The sequence below is a fragment of the Neoarius graeffei genome, chromosome 23, assembly GCF_027579695.1.
Source record: "Neoarius graeffei isolate fNeoGra1 chromosome 23, fNeoGra1.pri, whole genome shotgun sequence".
Taxonomy (NCBI): domain Eukaryota; kingdom Metazoa; phylum Chordata; class Actinopteri; order Siluriformes; family Ariidae; genus Neoarius; species Neoarius graeffei.
The window spans coordinates 24,051,930-24,074,042 of NC_083591.1; the positions used below are offsets into that span (position 1 = coordinate 24,051,930).

The 22,113-nt window shown below is 40.9% G+C and overlaps 1 protein-coding gene across 1 annotated transcript in view; it reads right to left on the reverse strand.

Moving 5' to 3' along the window:
- The window catches only part of kcnq3 (potassium voltage-gated channel, KQT-like subfamily, member 3), a 146,043-nt gene that overhangs the window by 26,520 nt on the left and 97,410 nt on the right, over positions 1–22,113 (reverse strand). The window contains exons 2-7 of the mRNA XM_060905948.1: positions 18,108–18,198; positions 16,820–16,946; positions 15,426–15,598; positions 14,074–14,244; positions 3,061–3,171; positions 75–170 (exon numbers count right to left, since the gene is read on the reverse strand). Of these exons, the coding sequence (XP_060761931.1) occupies positions 75–170; positions 3,061–3,171; positions 14,074–14,244; positions 15,426–15,598; positions 16,820–16,946; positions 18,108–18,198 (769 nt within the window). The remainder of the gene's footprint in view (positions 1–74; positions 171–3,060; positions 3,172–14,073; positions 14,245–15,425; positions 15,599–16,819; positions 16,947–18,107; positions 18,199–22,113) is intronic.

The following is a 22,113-nucleotide window of genomic DNA, read 5'->3' on the forward strand; positions in this document are numbered from 1 at the left end:
AGTGTGGTGTGTAACAGTGCAGTGCATGATTAGCTGGTACTGTGTGTTCTGTACGTTGCTAGATGAAAACTTACTTGTATGAGTCCAGCTGCAGGGTGCCTGCGTTTCTCAAAATGTTTCTGTCTGTGCTGCTCCTGAACTTTAAGAGCCAAACCAGAACCCAAAATACCCTGCAGAGAAAACCAAACATAAATATTTCTGTATTCAGGAATCTCTAGACATTAAATAATGAGATATTTGAGCACAAAGGAAAGTGCTTTTCTTGAGCTGTAAACATTTTTGGAAAAAAAAACCATCTCAGATGTATTTGAAAACTACATTTCAAGATTGGAAAAGGGACAGTATTTTCTACTGAATTTAGTTGGTTTTATTTCCCAGAACTCTACTGTCTCAACCAAATACCATGTGAACCTGTATGACAAGCTTTCTAACAAATAATCAGTATCCGTATTTGTATATCCATACCTATTTAGAACACCATATATGTTCATTCCAACCAATATATTCATATCAGGTTGCATTCCTAAGATACATTTTCCCCCCTTTGTTGCTCTGTACAGGTCAGTGTTTCTGCTCTTTTTGTTGCATTTTATCTACTGTATCTGGAAATGCAGGCACAGGCAATTAAAAAAAATAATAAAAATAAAAGTTTAGGCAGGGAAACCAGTACCAGTTAAATCAGATAAATGGTCATTTTTCAGTAAAATTATATTACAGTGAAGCTGGGAGTACTTTACGGTAATGTGAAGTCATAACTTGGGTCTCATCCAGTGCATTAATTCATGTACAACCAAAGAGAGATTGTGTTACTAATGACGTTATACAAGCACCATTGGTTCGGGATCATATCTAAAGTGAGATGCGATGGAACCAATTACAACCCCGATTCCAAAAAAGTTGGGACAAAGTACAAATTGTAAATAAAAACGGAATGCAATAATTTACAAATCTCAAAAACTGATATTGTATTCACAATAGAACATAGACAACATATCAAATGTCGAAAGTGAGACATTTTGAAATTTCATGCCAAATATTGGCTCATTTGAAATTTCATGACAGCAACACATCTCAAAAAAGTTGGGACAGGGGCAATAAGAGGCTGGAAAAGTTAAAGGTACAAAAAAGGAACAGCTGGAGGACCAAAGTGCAATTCATTAGGTCAACTGGCAATAGGTCATTAACATGACTGGGTATAAAAAGAGCATCTTGGAGTGGCAGCGGCTCTCAGAATTAAAGATGGGAAGAGGATCACCAATCCCCCTAATTCTGCGCCGACAAATAGTGGAGCAATATCAGAAAGGAGTTTGACAGTGTAAAATTGCAAAGAGTTTGAACATATCATCATCTACAGTGCATAATATCATCAAAAGATTCAGAGAATCTGGAAGAATCTCTGTGCTTAAGGGTCAAGGCCAGAAAACCATACTGGGTGGGTGCCCGTGATCTTCGGGCCCTTAGACGGCACTGCATCACATACAGGCATGCTTCTGTATTGGAAATCACAAAATGGGCTCAGGAATATTTCCAGAGAACATTATCTGTGAACACAATTCACCGTGCCATCCGCTGTTGCCAGCTAACACTCTATAGTTCAAAGAAGAAGCCGTATCTAAACATGATCCAGAAGCGCAGACGTCTTCTCTGGGCCAAGGCTCATTTAAAATGGACTGTGGCAAAGTGGAAAACTGTTCTGTGGTCAGACAAATCAAAATTTGAACTTCTTTATGGAAATCAGGGACGCCGTGTCATTCGGACTAAAGAGGAGAAGGACGACCCAAGTTGTTATCAGCGCTCAGTTCAGAAGCCTGCATCTCTGATGGCATGGGGTTGCATTAGTGCGTGTGGCATGGGCAGCTTACACATCTGGAAAGACACCATCAATGCTGAAAGGTATATCCAGGTTCTAGAGCAACATATGCTCCCATCCAGACGACGTCTCTTTCAGGGAAGACCTTGCATTTTCCAACATGACAATGCCAAACCACATACTGCATCAATTACAGCATCATGGCTGCGTAGAAGAAGGGTCCGGGTACTGAACTGGCCAGCCTGCAGTCCAGATCTTTCACCCATAGAAAACATTTGGTGGTAAACATGGCCTTGTCCCAACTTTTTTGAGATATGTTGTTGTCATGAAATTTAAAATCACCTAATTTTTCTCTTTAAATGCTACATTTTCTCAGTTTAAACATTTGACATGTCATCTATGTTCCATTCTGAATAAAATATGAAATTTTGTAATTTCCACATCATTGCATTCCGTTTTTATTTACAATTTGTACTTTGTTCCAACTTTTTTGGAATCGGGGTTGTACAATGATTGTTTGACTAAACTATAATTGTTATTATATAAAGTATTGGTCTGTTTAATACCTGGCATCTCATTTATGAAACCATGCATAGAACAAGTTGTAAATGTATTCACAATAAGAGAAAATTGGTATTTATTACAAGTGCATACACACAGCTGTCCACAGTGGATATTGATAAATCTGAAAAATTTGAAATTGATGTACTTGTGCATGCACATACTCATTTGCATCAAGAAATGCCCCCAAATCACCATATATGGTTAATAACTTCCCTTTAAAAAGACCAGTAGCCTGCTCAAGGTGCTGCTTGTTATGGATGACATGGAGCATATCAAAACGTCTAAGACGATAAACTTCACTAACAATGAAGTAAAGATACTGTTGCATGTATTAGAGCGAAACAATAAATGATTTATCTACCACTTTTATGTGATTTTTTTAAAGTGTATGAGTACATCTATATATTATATTGCCACACTTGCATTTAGAAAATTTGCGACGGTGTGAAATATTTTGCTGTTATTTTGGCTGTTTTCAAAACGCAATGTACTACAGTGTGAGCAACATGAATGCAGGTAAGACATGTCATTATTCGACTCATACTTGGTTGAGAAATGCCAGTCTCCAATTTCTTTTTGAAATGTACTCATATGTAATATTTGTAAATGTATTTTCCCGAGCAAGCTAAAGAGACTGGCATGATAAGAAACTGCATGTAGAGATGGCTAAGAGGAGTAATACTTACTGCTGGCAATGCAAAAAAAGAAACACCAATCAAAGTGAAGGTCCCAGCAAGTAGACGTCCTGGCCACGTCTTTGGTGTCTTATCACCATACCCAATGGTTGTCAAAGTTATCTGAGACAGGGATGAATTATTATTGAGTCATGTGTAACAGGTAATTCTCCCACTTTTCTGTCTTTGTCACATAAGCCATCAGCTTCCTATTTTGTACACTGACATCCTTAGGCACATTTCTAGTGTTAGAACCAACTAGCCAAACAAAATGCTCAAATGATTTCAAATTGAATTGAGCTAGTCGAAAAACTTAGAATAGTTTATCTCAGATGTTTTGTGCATGCTATGGTTAATATGTTGTCTATTTGGGATAGATATCCGAAATAGAAACATGATATAGAAATAGAACCATGAAACAACAAAAGAACACTTAGAACCTTTAGGACTCTCAAGTTCAGATTGGACTTTTCATGCAGAAATACGGTTCTTGAATATGGAGAAAATTCTGTGCCAGATTGAAAAACAATTGCCACACTGAAATAACGTGACATGCAAAAGACAAATAGTACAGCTTTTCATTAGTGTACCACATATAAAAACAAAACCTTCTTATGTTACGGAGGGAATGCATTTTAAATATTGAATGTTGAATCATGTAAGAAGTCAATGTTATCTGCATTACAAGCAAGCATTCCACTGCATTTTCGTTGAATTGCAATTTCACTGTGTGATTCCGTTTAAGCTAGAAAAACCACCACAGCATTGAAGAAAAGATGAAAGGCACTACACAAAAATTACTTTGATGAGTGACAAGCTTGAAATGGTAGACACTGAAAAGCAAACTCTTATTTGCATTGTTCTTAAATCACTTGATTTCTTCAGTGAAAAACAGTTTACAGGGTATTACTGTCACAGTCTGGTCCAGTCCATCCATGCCTGAGTTTGTGGGACTTCCATGCCGGCTCCAGGCCAGATCTGGGACAGGAATTCAGTCCTGCCCTGCTGTAGGCCATTTTCTCTGAAGCGGCACTCCCACACCTGCCACCATTCCTCTCCCATTAGCCAGGGCCTTCTTAAGAGCTGTTTGGAGCTACTCCAGTTGCCAGACTGTCTCTTGCAGACTTTCCTTGCCTCGCGTTTTTTTTTGTCTAATTTTCTGTCCAGTTTTTGCCCCTGTTTACCTGCCTGTTCTTCTGGATTGTGTTTTTTTGCTTCCTCTGCCTGGGTTTCCCTTGTCCCTGTTTTCTTCAGTTTTTGTGAAGATTTCTGTCCTGTTTTTGTCCCTGACCATGCCTGCCTGCTCTTCTGTGTTTTGACCTCTTGGCCCGTTCTTTGACCACTGATTTTTGCCTGAGCCCTATTGTACCTCTGCCCTCAACTTCATTAAAGAAGTTCTTTTCTGTACACTGCCTGTTTTGAGTCTGCTCTTGGGTCCTCACTTCACCTCAGCTCGCCATTTCTGACAGCAGAACCTGGCCAACATGGACCCAGCAGATTTCACCCAGCTAAGAGCAGCAGTGCAAAAACAGGGAGCTCTCCTTGGGACCCACCAACAGGACATCCAACAGGTGAACCAAAACCTTGTCACCATCTCTAACACTCTTGATCTTCTTGTCACCCAGCTACAACAGCTTCAAGTAACATCTGCTCCTACACAACCCCTTCCGCCTACCGCTCCTCCAGCTCCTGCTCCAGCCCTCTTCAGAGAGCCAAGACTTCTCACCCCACAGCTATACAATGGAGAACCAGGTACCTGCCGATCATTTTTATCTCAATGTTCACTAACCCTTGAGCTTCAACTACTGGCCTTCCCTACAGAGCATTCCCGAGTGGCCTACACCATCACTCTCCTCACTGGCAAAGCTAGGGAGTGGGGAACAGCTATGCAGGACGCCAATGCACCATGCTGTGCCAGCTTCAAGAATTTCACAGAGGAAATGAGGCGAACCTTTGATTGCTCTCTGTCTGGCAGAGAGGCAGCAAGAGAAATCATGGGACTGCGGCAGGGTACCCGGTCCACGTTTGATTATGCGATTGAGTTTCACACTTTGGCGGCATCTTGTGGCTGGAATGAGTGCCTTGTTTGATGCATTTTTGAACAGGCTGTCAGACTCCATCAAGGATGAACTGGTCTCATGAGAACTGCCACCTGATCTTCCCTGTCTCATGGACCTCGCCAGCCGTATTGACTCCCAGATCAGACAGTGGGTGAAAGAAAGAACTCGGACTAGTCTTGCACCCCCTCAGCCTCCCATCCCTTCCGCTGAGCCAATGGAGGTAGACCGAGTCCACATCTCACCTGAGGAATGACAGCACCGTCAGGATATGAGGGTATGTTTTTATTGCAGACAGTTGGGGCATTTCTGCCAATCTTGCCCTTTAAAAGGAAGAGCCCACCAGTGAGAGTAGAGGCCCTGGTGGGCAATGTCCAGAATCAGCCCCCTACCGATCGACTGCTACTCCCAGTGGTCATCATCCATGCCAATCAGCCCCACGACCTCCAGGCACTCATTGATTCAGGGGCTGACAGAAACCTGATCTGCTCGACCACCACCAAGTGCCTGGGGATTCCACTACTGGCCCTGAACCCGTCCCTCACTGTCCTGACCTTTAACGATACTGGTCTGACCACTATCGCCCATAAAACAACCCCGGTCACTTTTTAAGAATTTCAGGCAACCACTCTGAATCCATCCAGTTTTTTGTCATGAGCAATCCCCATGTGCCCATTGTTCTTGGTCTGCCCTGGCTAACTCTACATAACCCCCATGTCAACTGGACTAACAACACCATTTTAAGATGGAGTCAATTCTGTTTATTGCCATGCCTGAGATCTGCCCTCCTTCACGCCAAGCTGCTCCAGCCCACCATTGGTGAATATCCTGACCTCTCTAACGTGCCTCCCTAGTATAATGACTTAAAACCTGTGTTCAGCAAGTCTCAAGCTGTTTCCCTTCCTCCTCATAGGCCCTATGACTGTGGAATTGACCTTCTCCCTGGCACTGTACCACCTAAGGGGCGACTTTACTCTCTCTCTCCGTCTGAAAGGCAAGCCATGGATAAATACATCACCAAGTCCTTAGCAGCTGGAATCACTCGTCGCTCCTCTTCTCCTGCAGGGGCAGGATTCTTTTTTGTGGAGAAGAAGGACAAATCCTTGCGCCCTTGCATCAATTACTGGGGGCTAAATGACCTCACCATCAAAAACCGTTACCACCTACCTCTCATGACTACAGCATTTGAGTTACTCCAGGGAGCCCAGATTTTCACCAAGCTAGACCTGCACAATGCTTACCACCTTGTGAGGCTCAGGGAAGGGGATGAATGGAAGATGGCGTTCAACACCCCCGTGGGCCACTACGAATATCTCGTGGTCCCGTTCGGCCTGACTAACGCTCCTGCGGTTTTCCAGGCCCTTGTTAATGATGTCCTGAGGGACTACCTTAACCTTTTTGTTTATCTGGACAAATTTTATAATTTTATATATATATATATATATATATATACAGTGGTGCTTGAAAGTTTGTGAACCCTTTAGAATTTTCTGTATTTCTGCCTAAATATGGCCTAAAACATCAGATTTTTACACAAGTCCTAAAAGTAAATAAAGAGAACCCAGTTAAACAAATGAGACAAATATTATACTTGGTCATTTATTTATTGAAGAAAATGATCCAACATTACACATCTATGAATGGCAAAAGTATGTGAACCTTTGCTTTCAGTATCTGGTGTGACCCCTTTGTGCAGCAATAACTGCAAATAAATGTTTCTGGTAACTGTTGATCAGTCCTGCACACCAGCTTGGAGGAATTTTAGCCCATTCCTCCATACAGAACAGCTTCAACTCTGGGATGTTGGTGGGTTTCCTCACATGAACTGCTCGCTTCAGGTCCTTCTACAACATTTTGATTGGATTAAGGTCAGGACTTTGACTTGGCCATTCCAAAACATTAACTTTATTCTTCTTTAACCATTCTTTGGTAGAACGACTTGTGTGCTTAGGGTCGTTGTCTTGCTGCATGATCCACCTTCTCTCGAGATTCAGTACACGGACAGATGTCCTGACGTTTTCCTTTAGGATTCGTTGGTATAATTCAGAATTCATTGTTCCATCAATGACGGCGAGCCGTCCTGGCCCAGATGCAGCAAAACAGGCCCAAACCATGATACTACCACCACCATGTTTCATAGATGGGATAAGGTTCTTATGCTGGAATGCAGTGTTTTCCTTCCTCCAAACATAACACTTCTCATTTAAACCAAAAAGTTCTATTTTGGTCTCATCTGTCCACAAAACATTTTTCTAATAGCCTTCTGGCTTGTCCACATGATCTTTAGCAAACTGCAGACAAGCAGCAATGTTCTTTTTGGAGAGCCGTGGCTTTCTCCTTGCAACCCTGACATGCACGCCATTGTTGTTCAGTGTTCTCCTGATGGTGGACTCATGAACATTAACATTAGCCAGTGTGAGAGAGGCCTTCAGTTGCTTAGAAGTTACCCTGGTGTCCTTTTTGACCTCGCTGACTATTACACGCCTTGCTCTTGGAGTGATCTTTGTTGGTCAACCACTCCTGGGGAGGGTAACAATGGTCTTGAATTTCCTCCATTTGTACACAATCTGTCTGACTGTGGATTGGTGGAGTCCAAACTCTTTAGAGATGGTTTTGTAACCTTTTCCAGCCTGATGAGCATCAACAACGCTTTTTCTGAGGTCCTCAGAAATCTCCTTTGTTCGTGCCATGATGCACTTCCACAAACATGTGTTGTGAAGATCAGACTTTGATAGATCCCTGTTCTTTAAATAAAACAGGGTGCCCACTCACACCTGATTGTCATCCCATTGATTGAAAACACCTGACTCTAATTTCACCTTCAAATTACCTGCTAATCCTGGAGGTTCACATACTTTTGCCACTCACAGATATGTAATATTGGATCATTTTCCTCAATAAATAAATGACTAAGTACAATATTTTTGTCTCATTTGTTTAACTGGGTTCTCTTTATCTACTTTTAGGACTTGTGGGAAAATCTAATGATGTTTTAGGTCATATTTATGCAGAAATATAGAAAATTCTAAAGGGTTCACAAACTTTCAAGCACCACTGTGTATATATATCCTCTGCTCCCTTGATGAACACCGCATCCATGTCAGCCAGGTCCTTCAATGACTCCTGGAAAATAAACTCTTTTTGTTAAGGCCAAAAAATGTGAGTTCCATTAAAGCTCTGTCTCCTTTCTGGGTTTCATTATCTCCACTGCACAGATTCAGATGGACCCCCTGAAACTCAAGGCAGTTGCTGACTGGCCCATCCCATCCTCTCGGCGAGAACTCCAGCAGTTTCTTGGGTTTGCAAATTTCTACAAGCGATTCATCAGGAACTTTAATACGGTAGCTGGGCCCCTCATGGCTCTAACTTCCACAAAGGTCCCTTTCAACTGGGGGGAAGGGGCTGAGAAGGCATTCTCTGAGCTCAAACAAAGGTTCACGTCAGCACCCTTACTCACCATTCCAGATCCATCCCAGCAGTTCGTGGTTGAGGTCAATGCTTCAGTCAGGGGTCGGAGCCATATTGTCCCAAAGATTGGCTAGTGACAACAAGCTTCATCCTTGCTCCTTCTTCTCTCATCAGCTTTCCCCCTCTGAGAGAAACTACGACGTTGGCAATAGGGAACTGTTGGCCGTGAAACTGGCCTTGGAAGAATGGAGACATTGGTTGGAGGGGTTAGACCTTCCCTTCATCATATGGACACATCACAAGAACCTCGAATACCTCAGGACTGCCAAGCACCTCAATTCCCGCCAGGCCCGATGGTCTCTTTTCTCACTTCAAGTTCACACTTTCCTTCCACCCAGGCTCTAAGAATGGTAAGCCTGATGCCTTGTCCAGAATGTTCTCTCCCCTCCAGCAGGAATTGACCTCCCCTGAGACCATCCTTCCTCCACAGTGCCTGGTGGGGGCTGCTCTGTTAGAGGTGGAAACCCTGGTCCAGAAGGCCCATGAGCAGGACCCAGGGCCCAGTAATGCACCTCCTAACCATCTTTTTGTTTCTGTGCAGGCACAGGTGTTGCAGTGGGGTCATGGTTCCAGAATGGAGCACCACCCAGGAGTAGCCCGGACTCTGGCACTCACCCGGCAACATTTTTGGTGGCCATCCATCAAGGAGGATGTCCAGAGGTTTGTGGCAGTTTGCGACATCTGCGCCAGGAACAAGACTGGCAACAGACTCCCCGCTGGCCTGCTGAGACCCCTTCCTGTTCCCCACCAGCCCTGGTCACACACAGCCCTGGATTTCATCACAGGACTCCCTAATTCAGGTGGCAATACTTGTATCCTCACTGTTGTCGACTTTTTTCTAAAGCTGTTCATTTTATCCCTCTGCCCAAGCTTCCCATCGCCAAAGAGACCACCGAATTGCTGATACTCCATATTTTTCATCTACACAGACTCCCCTCAGACATTGTGTCAGACCGTGGACCCCAGTTCTCCGCCCAATTCTGGAAAGCTTTCTGTAAACTAGTCTGTCTTCAGGTTTCCAGCCTCAGACCAATGGACAGATGGAATGGGCCAACCAGGAGCTGGAAGTGGCCCTCAGGTGCATGGTGTCCAGGGATGCTGCCTCCTGGAGCAAGACCCTTCCTTGGATAGAGTACGCTCAACTCCTTACCCACCTCTGCTACAGGTATTTCCCCCTTCCAGTGCTCTCTGGGTTACCAGCCACCACTCTTCCCCATCCAAGAAGAATATTCGCCGTGCCCTCTGCCCAGGTGTTTGTGTGCCGCTGCAGGGGAACGTGGGCGTTGACCAGGAAAAAGCTCCTACGTTCTGTCAAGATGTTTAAAGAGCAAGCCAACAAACACCGCTTGGCAGCTCCCATCTATCGGGTGGGGCAGCGGGTAATGCTCTCCACTCACCACCTGCCCCTCAAGATGGTCTCCCCCAGGTTCATAGGGCCCTTCCCCATCTCCAAGGTAATTAATCCCTGCTCTGTAAGACTGTTTCTGCCCATAACCATGCGCCGTATTCACCCAACCTTCCATGTCTCCCAAGTCAAACACCTTGTCTCCAGTTCCCTCTTCTGTGTTTTGACCTCTTGGCCCATTCTTTGACCACTGATTTTTGTCTGAACTCTATTGTACCTCTGCCCAGAACTTCATTAAAGAAGTTATTTTCTGTACACTGCCTGTTTTGAGTCTGCTCTTGGGTCCTCACTTCACCTCAGCTCGCCATTTCTGACAATTACCTTTTAAAAGGGTATAATGAGCTACACCAATCAGCCATAATATTTATAAATACCTGCCTAAAACTGTGTAGGTTTCCCTTGTTCCATTAAAACAGCTCTGCCCCATAAAGGCATGGACTCTACAAGACCTCTGAAGGTGTGTTGTGGTAAAACCTTAGCAGCAGATCCTTTAAGTCCTGTAAGTTGTGAGGTGGGGCCATGGATCAGACTTGTTTGTCTAGCAAATACCACAGATGCTTGATCAGCTTGAGATCTGGGGAATTTGGAGGCCAATTCAACACCTTTAACTCTGTCATTTTCCTCAAACAATTCCTGAACAATTTTTTGCAATGTGGCAGGGAGCATTATTCTGCTGAAAGAGGCCACTGCCATTAGGGAATACTGTTGCCATGAAGGGGTATCCTTAAAGTATGGTGTATGTATGTAAAGGTGTATGTTAACATACCAGCCACATGAATGCCAGGACCCAACATTTCCCAGCAGAACATTGCCCAAAGCATCACACTGCCTACCCACAGCTTAACTTCCTCCCATAGTGCATCCTGGTGTCATCTCTTTCCCTGGTAAGTGACGCACACAGCCATCCACATGATGTAAAAGAAAACATGATTGTTCAAACCAGGCCACCTTCTTCCATTGCTCTATGGTCCAGTTCACGTGCCCAATGTAGGTGCTTTCAGTGGTAGACAGGGATCAGCATAGGGCTCTGACTGGTCTCTGACTATGCAGCCCCATATACAGCAAGCTGCAATGCACTGTGTTTTCTGACACTTTTCTATCATAGCCAGCATTAACTTTTTCAGCAGTTAGTGCTCTAGTAGTTCTTCTGTGGGATCGCAACAGACAGAGCAAAGACTAGCCTATCATGTAGGGATGTTAACCGATGACTGTTTGACCGGTGGTTGACCGAATCAATGTCAACTGGTTAAATTTTTTTTTTTTGGTTGTCGGTTAAAAAAAAAAAAATCAGTCATTTTGAAGCTGCCAATTTTGGAGTGGAGAACCTGGAATTCTGTGTTGTAAACGCTTGGGGCATGCCATGCGGTGTAAGGATGACAGCTGACAAATCAGAAACACCCATTCAGTCATGTCCCGCCCTCCCGCCCCAGTTGAAGACAGCTGCCACTCGGCGAGAGAAAAGTGTAGACACAGGCTTTTTAGCTTACAAATTACTATTGTGTTTTTTTTTTTTTTTTAAATTATTATTAGAAGGCACATCGAGTTTAGTCCTGCCTTGGCCAGTGCATTCTGAAAGTATGTTTTGGTCTGTACCCAACAATGCATGTTATTGCAGATCATATCTCTCCACACGAACTTTTTGGCGCAGATGCCAACTTTTTCACGGCTGAATCGTGAAGATCCGATTATTTTATTTATTTATTTTTTTAGGGGGGGCGTTGGAGTGTCTGAATAATTTCATCAGAGTAAATTCTGTATTAAAATTACTAAATAAGCAAATGCCTCTGAAATTATTCAGACACTCCAACGCCCCCCCCCCCCCAAAAAAAATTGGATCTGCACGATTCAGCCGTGAAAAAGGCGGCATCCGCCAAAAGGCGCGCCATTTGCATCCCTGTTAAACTCATAGGTTAACCGACTTTAACCGGCTAATGAGGCTTGGTGGTCGGTCAAGATTTTTTTTTTTTTTTTTTTTTTTTTTAAGTTTTCGCCATACCTACTATCATGCACATCAGTCAGGGCTCTACATTAACTTTGAGACATGGTTGCCCATTTGCCCGAACTCAGAACATGGTTGCCCAAATATTACATACTTTTTTCTTTGAATATGCCACAAACACATATGCTTACAACACAATGTTCACTCACATGCTCTACTAATGCCTCTTAAAAGCTTATTTTGTTTTTCAATCTATATTTATGATATGCTAGAACAAAGTTGCTAATAATAGAAATCATCATCACCACCACCACCCATCATTTTATTTCTTATTCTATTTTTAGTATTTTATTTTAGTTGGCTTTTATTTTGTTGTTGTACCTGGTATGTGTAACTGACTGCCAGTGTTTCTTTAAGGAATCCTTCCTAAATGTGGAACAGCCTTTCACTAGGGATGAGCCACTATCAGCCAGGGCAGGGTACTTCAGGCATATGGAGCAAATCAGTTTCCCTTGGTCAGCAGTGTCATTATTATTCCTATCAGCATGATCAGTTGAATGGCTGGTACTAGCTCTGGGCTCATCTGATTCAACATCCAAATTGGGATCATCTTTGGAGAGTTTGCTGAGTGGCCCAGGTTCATTCTCAGGTTTGACCAACTTCAATCCAGGAAACTCTGAATACCAGCTGGGAATAACAGTTCTTTGCCTTTTCACCTCATACAGTTTCTTTGAATCCACTGATGAGCTTGATTGAGTTTTCTTTTTCTTCTCTTCCTTGTCTTGGTTTATTTTAAAACCAAATTTCTCCAAACCAGACATAATGCCAAAGTTTGTGACTTTAATGTTTATTTTATTTTTTTAATTTATTATTCAACCTTCTCAGACGCTGTCTGTATCAACAAGCATTGACACTAGTGCCCCGTGCGAGTAATGCGGTAATTAGTCATGTAGTGAAGGGCATACCAATAGAACACTGAATATGCACTACACGATAATTATTAGCAATGGGAAACTGCATTGCGAGCCCGCGATGTGCAAATGTGAATTCCGCTAGTTGTTGAACATCCCGTAATGATAACATGGACGCGGTCTTTCCGAGTCAAACAATCGCAAATCGTGATGGAATTTCATCATAATATGAATGAATAAACATTGTTTTTCACGCAAGTTGACACATTTGGGTAGTTGCCTGATCGGGCAAGCATTTGTGAGAGTCTGGTTGTCCGAATCTATTGAATGGTTGCCCCGGGCAATCGGGCTACTGTTAATGTCGAGCCCTGTCAGTGAGCTAAAGGAGCCCCTGACTCTGTCGCCGGTTCACTGGTTGTCATTCCTTGGACCACTTTTGGTAGGTACTAAGTACTGCATGCTGAGAACACACTAAGAACTGCTTTTTTTTTTTTTTTTTTTTTGGAGATGCTCTGACACAGTCTAGCTATCACAATTTGTATTCATCAAGTGGTTATTGAGTGGATGTATTCACGTTTGTTGTCTTCTTCTAGAGTTCATTCACAGTGTATTCCTTCCTGCCAGTGTTGCTGGGATAGACTCTGGATGCACTACAACTCCAACCAGGATAAAGTGATTATTGAAGATAAAGGAGTGTAATCCCAACCTTCAATAATATTTGGGCACATTAAAACTTTTTTGAAGTGTACTTTTTCAGTAAAACCATTTGATGCCATCCACTTTCTATAGTACACGAGTCATTTTTCCAGGAAAACACCACTGCTTCCACATGCATGCTTCATAGTTGAGATTGTGTTCTTTGGATTAAAAGCCTCACCCTTTTCCCTCCATACATAACAGTAATCAATGTAGCCAAACAGTGAATATTTTGTTTCATCTGACCAGAGAACTCTCCTCCAAAAACCTGCTGATCACCTGCAAACTTCAGTCTGACTTTTAATGCCAGTTTTGGAGTAGGGGTTTCTTCCTTATGCTACAGAATTTCAGGTCATAGAGAATGAATCCTGAACAATGCAGGGTTCCAAGATTTTTTTCTATTTGCATGCAGGTGTTTGTACAGATGTTCATAGCACCTAAGGTTGTTTGAAAATTGCTCCTAAGGAGTAAGTGGATTTGTGGAGGGTCACAATTTAATAAGTTTAATAAAGCATGTGTGTGCTTATAAAGTTTGCTTTCCAATCTTACCAGTCCCCACCACAGTGCATCAGCATAGGTATCAAAGTCCTGGCTGGGTGCTGGGGTACCATCTTCATCATTGGGTAGAGTCATCAAGACAACATCTTTCTCCACCAGGTAGACCAGGAAGGAGGACAGGATAAGAGACAGGAAGCCAATATACCATGCAGTGATCAGTTCCTGACAGACACATATGTAGAGCCAGTCAATAGTCTCCTGATCTTTTTTCTTTTCTTTTTAAGGGGAAAATATGTGAAGCAATGTACACTGTATGTCATAATTCGCATTAACCTTGTACCGTAATTGTAATCTGTAACCTTAAATTGTATTCTGCACATTTACTAATGTTTTTACAATGAGCCTCTGTCAATGCTACAATTCACCACTACTGCATGAATAATATGATCCAGTGAACAAAGTCACAGTTGCTGTGGCAAGAGTATATCAACAAATTGTAGCCAAACTGAAAGTTGACTATGTGCCACGTCAGTACTGGAGTCTGTTCCAGAATCCAGTTCCCAGAACACACTACAGCCAACAGACATGGCTGTCATGGACTACAGTTCCCAACTGCTATCACTCTGTCGTACTCACTCTCTCCATCATACTGATGACACACACCTGAACACAATTCATTCATTACACACAGTATATAAAGACTCAAGTTTCCACAGCCAAGTTGCGAAGTTCTTGCAAACGCTCTGCATTGCTTAATTGCTTAAGCTACAGTACATTACCAGGCCTGTTTACTGTCACAATTATCCTAATTTTGATTCTTGTTCTGGTTTCCTGGTTTTTGCTTACTGCTTTGCCTAGTTCACATTGCCTGATTACTGCCTGCTTACTGACTATGATTCTGGATCATGTTTTTGATTTGTTGAGCTGTTTAATAAAGAACTGTTAAACTGCACTTACATCTTCCTCCAGCATCTGCCTGACACTATGCAGCTGTGAGACTGATAACTGATATCCTAGCTCTGGCTAAGCAAGCTAAGTACCTACAGTTGAAATGTATTCACTGTAATTTTTTTTTTATTTTACAAGGTGCTGTTTCTTGACTTATAACTTCTCCCATAGACATCAACCCAACAGGGAAAGATAAATGTCACAAATCCTGTCAGACAATAGCATTAATTTAGTGTGGGGGACTGTACAAACAATGATTACTTATAAAATTAATTACAAGGTGTTAGTGTTAAACATTTCCATGTAATGATTTCTGCAAGGATGTATTTATAGACATGTACATTCCAGGCTTCACAGGAAGATAAACACTTGACTGTAGCAATGAAAACAAGTGACACTACAGTACATTCTCTAAATTGCCAATTTAGAAGCTGTGTGTGTGTGTGTTTGTTTACCTTGCTGTGAGCATATATTGCAGACCCCAGCAGTTTCCAGGTGCCACCTCGCCGGTCCATGCGCAGCATACGCAGAATCTGCAGAAAGCGCAGACTCCGAAGAGATGTAGCCAAAACATTTCCCTGGTTACCCAAAGCAACAACTGGCACTGATGCTATCAGCACAAAGATATCTGTCCAAACACACACCTATTTTTCATTAATGAGGGAAAGTGCAAGCATGTGTTTTTGCATTAGGGGTTAAATGACTAATGACTAAACATTCATTAAAATAATTGTGAACCAGTCATCTTTTCTGGTGATTATGATTAATTCTATGATTGAAGACATCGATATATTTATGCAGTTTTATTTCGGCCGTTTTAACAGCAAAGAACACATCAAACCACACTTCAATTAGCAGCTATAAACAAGCAACAAATTAGACTTCCAGCGTCAACATTTTAAATCACATTACACCATATGGGCGTGCCTGTTCTTAAACTTCACATGCGTAGATGACACGGCAGCTCAGCTGAAATCATTGGTTGCAAAACTGAGAATGCACAGCATGGAAGCTCATTTATGATATTAGTTTTCTTTATAGCTCAATAACTGGCCTTCTTTGGATGGAGGATGCTATGCCTCCAGCTGCATCTGGGAGGTTTTTCCAGACCAGTGGAACATGGTGGTTCAACTCTGGCCTCAGTAGCAGCTGAAACTGGGCCTATAAATTGGGGTCTAAATTAGCTGAATAGGATTTGATAGTGATGAGCAACCTGGAATAATGAATGCACACTTTCACACAGTGCTGATCACGATGGAAAATACAACAAAACTAACTGTAGGAGTGGGTGGGATTTTTCATAATTCTATAAGAAGCAGGCAGGAAGGGGATTAAAAATCATGTGGACACATCTACACTTAATCATAAGCAGGATATGAAATTGACAACATTCCATTAAAGTAAAATAAAAGCTTAAAAAATAAAATTAATAAATACTCTAAAATATTTTCAGATTACCAAAGTACATGTCTGTTTTTTTGCGGTCTGCCTTCTAGGATTTTTTTTTTCACCCTGACTACTCAAACAGCTCCTCACAGCAGTTACTAATAAATGTATTAGTTGACTAGTCAAATGTTGCATAGTCGTCTATGCAACCCCTAAAATGTACAGTAAGAATAGTGGCATGCAAAGTTATTTATTTCTCAGGTCATTTTGATAGTCCTCACATGTATAATGTTAATTTTCATGATGTAAAAAACTAAAGAGTAAAAATATGCCATTTTCCTTGATGTGCTCACAATCATAGATTTCTTTGTACATCATTTTGCTACAGTATTACTGTAGACCTAAGTACAGCATTACATAATGTATGTGTCAGTGTGTATCAGTGTGTATCTGTGACACTTGCCCAGTATACACAGTGGTTTGCGAGCGAATTTGAGACGTCCTCTCCAACCTTTATATCTACAACGGCATCCTGCTGCCCAGATCCTCAGCACATATTCACTTCCAAAAATAAAAATAGTGAATGTCTCCTACAGGGAGAGTGAGAGAGATGAGAGAGGTGAGATAGAGAGAAGAAAAAACAGAAAATATTTAATAAATGTGCCAATTTTTCCAACATTTTTTTACCCTGCACCCCACATGCATAACTGTATTTCTCAACTCCGTGTGTGTCTCATATGAAGTCATGTCCTGCACTAACCTTTCCTCTCCAGAGGTGAATTATCAGTCAATCAGAATGTTTACATGCACACAAATATTCAACTATCATTATGACTATGACAATCATATAAACAGCATATTCTGTTTGACTATTACAAATTTGGCCTTATTGCAAATTTAGCATTTTCTGATTAACACGTGAGATATGTTGATATTATTCGGGTTTTAAGAGCATTCTTTGGACATGTATACAGTGCATTCAGAATATGCATCTCAATTGGGGGTTTTCATGGCAATTTGCAATACACAGCCTCTTGCTTGTTTACCCTCCGTAACGCAATAAATTTAGAATATTCATTTTCAATAGACATGTAAACAGCTTAGTAGGAATATTCAATTTTTCTGGAAGAAAGACAAAAACCAGAATATTTTGTATACTCACTACATTTGTAAATGTAGTGATAGTCTCATCTCATCTCCTCTAGCCACTTTATCCTGTTCTACAGGGTTGCAGGCAAGCTGGAGCCTATCCCAGCTGACTACAGGTGAAAGGCAGGGTACACCCTGGACAAGTCACCAGGTCATCACAGGGCTGACACATAGACACAGACAACCATTCACACTCACACCTATGGTCAATTTAGAGTCACCAGTTAACCTAACCTGCATGTCTTTGGACTGTGGGGGAAACCGGAGCACCCAGAGGAAACCCACGCGGACAGAACATGCAAACTCCGCACAGAAAGGCCCTCACCGGCCACGAAGCTTGAACCCGGACCTTCTTGCTGTGAGGCGACAGCGCTAACCACTACACCACCGTGCCGCCCTGTAGTGATAGTAACAATCTATAATTTAGCTTGGGTATATCTTCAATATATAAACACTGTTGACCACAGAGTTGCCTTCTCTGTTACTGAACACACAGGGTACTGTATATACACACACACACACACACACACACACACACACACACTCATATATACACACAAACACATACATACATACATACAAGTTCACATGCACACACTTACCAGAACCACCAGCCAGTGACCCGAGTCATCCTCATACTCTTTAAACGTTGTTAGAATCGCCAAAATAAGACATGCCAGGACTATCAAAAACCTAGAAACAAGGAATAAAATGTGCAATAGGTTAATTATTTTGATTTCAATAAGAAACACAACAAAAATTAACCATCTGGCTCACAAGGACTCACTCTGTAGAATCAACTATTTTGGTAGAAGTTTTTTGGATTTAATTGTTATGAAATGCAAAATTAAAAAAAAAAACTACAGCCTTCCCTTTAGTTTTCCCTCCAGCATCTAACCCACAAAACAGATGAATGCTTACTACCAAGCCAACACCATTTAAAAAAAAAAAAGCAAACCCTATAAACTTTCTGGCAGCAGATTGGAATAAAGTATAAAGCTATTTTACAGGACAAGATATTGCTAACTGTAATGCTATAAAATAAAAAAGGAAGTGGAATTTTCCACTTCTACTACTGTTTTGGCTCTTTTGTTAAAATGAAACTTCTTTTGGTTTCAGTGAAAACATACAGTACTGGCTGATTATATGGGTAAAATGGCACATGATCAAATATGCATGATATTATGTGGGAAGTATGAGGTCATTTAAATCATTGTTGAGTAACTGAGACCAAACTCAGACCAAAAAAACTGTACCAGTTCTCCCCTACTTCAACGACTATTATACTCAAACCAAACAGCGTTGGCACTTGAGAGATACTTATTCTCAAATAATAATTTTATAAGCACTTGAATGGATCTCTCCCTGAATAAGGATCAGCAGCACACTTAAATGACTATTATCCTCAAGAGGGAATAATATTGGCATGTTGATCATTATTCCCCATGCACAGTCTGGGGGTATGCATCAGGGAATGTTACAGACTATCTCCACTAGTTCTGGAGGAAAACCCTGGCAGTCAAGAATGAAAGGAAGTATAAATAAGCTCTATAAATAAGGTTTTATAAATAAGTGGAAGCCACCTGGGTCCCTTGAGTTAACGAGAATGACCAAGCAAGGACAGGCATGACAAAGCAGGGATAGGCTTCACACGTCATATCATGGTTCATGGTTTCAACTTGACAAATGCTATAAATTCTCAGCCAGACCACATGGGAAAACACTCAGAAGGAAACCACTGTGGATGTCCTAAACTAAGTTGTAAAACCACAATTCCATATCTACATGGTCACAGTCCTTTATCAAAAAAAAAGTATTGGTCATCTATTAAAAGTATTGGACTAGCTAGCAAATATTAGCTACCTAACTACCTAACAAGTTATACTTACTCTTCACTAAAATATTTGAAGTTATACACTTTCATTGCAACTTGATAAATTAATGAAATGAAATGAATCAAATAAATGATAAATGGAAATATTAGTCAGAAGCAGTTATTTGCTGTTTCAGGTTTACTTTTACTGTATAGTCAAAGATGCTGTACATTTTACTGTGTTATTACAATATAGTCAGAGTAAGGTTCTTGGACACAGAACTGTTAATATTTTCCCAGAATACCAGGCAAGCTACAATATCCAACTGAAAAACAAAGTATCACACTGTTCTTGATTGACTGCATGTTAATGGCCCACATCATTTGCTTTTCTCCTATTTTCAGAGCCTGGGATATATGGGAAATTCACCCAATATTACAAAAAGAAAGACTTAAAAATAGCCAAACTTACCTTTAAGTATAACTTTAAAACTTTCTTCATATTCCCTCAGAACTAACTAACTTTGCTGCTTCCAATATGTGATTAATTTGCATGGGAAATACTAATACAGTACTGATAAATCCCAAAGAGAAACTATATAAGACTGAACCAGATGGGGGAGCTGTTCTGTCAAACTGAAATGAGTAAGAAACACTAATTTCTTCTTTTTACATCAGTTTCAGTAACTCACACTTCATCCCCCTTCTTCTTCTCTGAATCAGCCTGTCTTCCAGTCTTTCATAAGTCATAGTTGTGTTCAGCACAACTGGGTAAAAGAGCTGCAGTTCCTGAGAGATATGCTAACAAGCAATTTGCACAAGAGATCCAATAAAGAAATGAAGCATCAGCATATCAGAGCAACACACACACACACACACACACACTTTCCAGGCATATAATGCTCATGTGACTAGAGACTGAATGTAAATCATATCATTCTGCAGTGATCCAGTACAGGTGAAGGACTTTTATAACTTACACAGTGACACAAACAGGCAAATCTTGCTCATGTGACTGGACAAATATGTAACAGAACATCAAATAACTTGCCAAAAAAATGGAACACAGCAGCACTTACTTAAGGAACTTAACACGTTTGAAAAACAAAGTGTGCATCATATTTAGTGCACTCACATACCACAGGGAAAGACAGAAAACAGTCATGGCATTCATAAGTGTGGATGACTCTACTATGGCTATGTCCGCTGGTCCTTGTTTTCATGTGGGTCTGATTAGTCCACCTTCTTCTGATTTCACCAGGTCTGTGTAACAAAAGCACACCAGTGTCCATTCCAAACCAGAGCAAAATTAGCCCAATAATCAATAAAACCAACCAAAAGCTAGCCCAATACTCAAAATAAAAACCCTTAACAACCCTGTGAACTTTTAAAGTTCAGCATCATATCTATCATTGTCAGCGTATTGTATTGCTTGTCTTACTTGTCTTACATTTTTAACAAAACTGTATTAAACAGTTTTCCTAGAATTATTATTATTATTATTATTATTATTATATACTATAATCAATAAAGGATAACTAGAAGAAGGAACAAACCAATTCACTGAGGGGAAACACAGTGCCTTGTACAGTACCATACAGAGGTATGCTGAGAATGAAAATAATCTAATGCCTGCACAAATTCCCAACTCCTGGGGGACAAAAACTAAAATAAAAATCCTGTGGTTTCAGTTCAAATGCATGTGTCTTACCAGAGAGTTCCACTGACCTCTAAACAGAACTTCAGCAAGTGTAAAACAAGGGCATTGCAATATGCAGGCTCAAATTGTAAAGTCTGGACATGGCTGTGAATGAGTTTTTTTTTTTCTTTTCTTTCTTTTTTCCATGCACCCATTTACACTTCCATTTTAACAAGTCAAGACATTAGGCTCTGGATCCACTACACCCTTGACAAGGACAAATTCTGAATGAATTAAGAATTAGCATTAATGAATAAATTATATTTTCCTTTACTTACAGCCTTTATTTACTTTAAAGTCAACAATTTAGTAACTCTTTGTATATTTGTACAGTACTTACAAATGAAGAAGTCACATTCAGATGTAATTGGGTGAAATGTTAACATACTATCTCAAACAGTGATTTCTAACTACTGGTGTTGCTTTTGCATTCATCTGCTAAATACACATTAGCTCTAACAGCTAATTAATGTGATTACGTGATTGTGCGTTAGGGCAGTAGAATGCAACCACAGTTGCTACAGTATCCACTCTAAGTTTCATGTGCAAAAACAAACAGGAAAATGCAGAAGAAGAAGATGTACAAACAATGAGGAAAAAGAAATATTCACTTCTAGAAACATGTTGCATCTGAATTACAAAAGGGCACTGTCATTTGTGTCTTGGGATGTAATCAATATGAATACATCAGGACTGAATCGATCATGTGTTCTAAATGAATACAAATACAGGTGTGATTTTTTTTTTTAAAAGAAAGCTCCACATTGAGATTATTGCATTAGGGGATCCCACAGGATGAAACAAAAGTCATAGAAAAATTGTGCCTACTCCAAAAATTCCAACTATATTTGTCAGTAATGGCATTGTGAGTCAAAACTCTAACCAAACTACAAACATGGCTTCCCAAGACTACAACACCCAAAGTTCACAGTGCCTCCGTCTCCCTCTTATTAAGTTCAGCTGACTGTTATTAACTGTTAATCAGCAGTGCTACTTAAGCCTCTCCCTTGCACACCTTCAGTGCAAAGTATTGTTCTGTTTACCCAGTCGTACTGAGCCTTTCTTGTCTGCCTACCTCTAGTTTCCTGAACCTTTG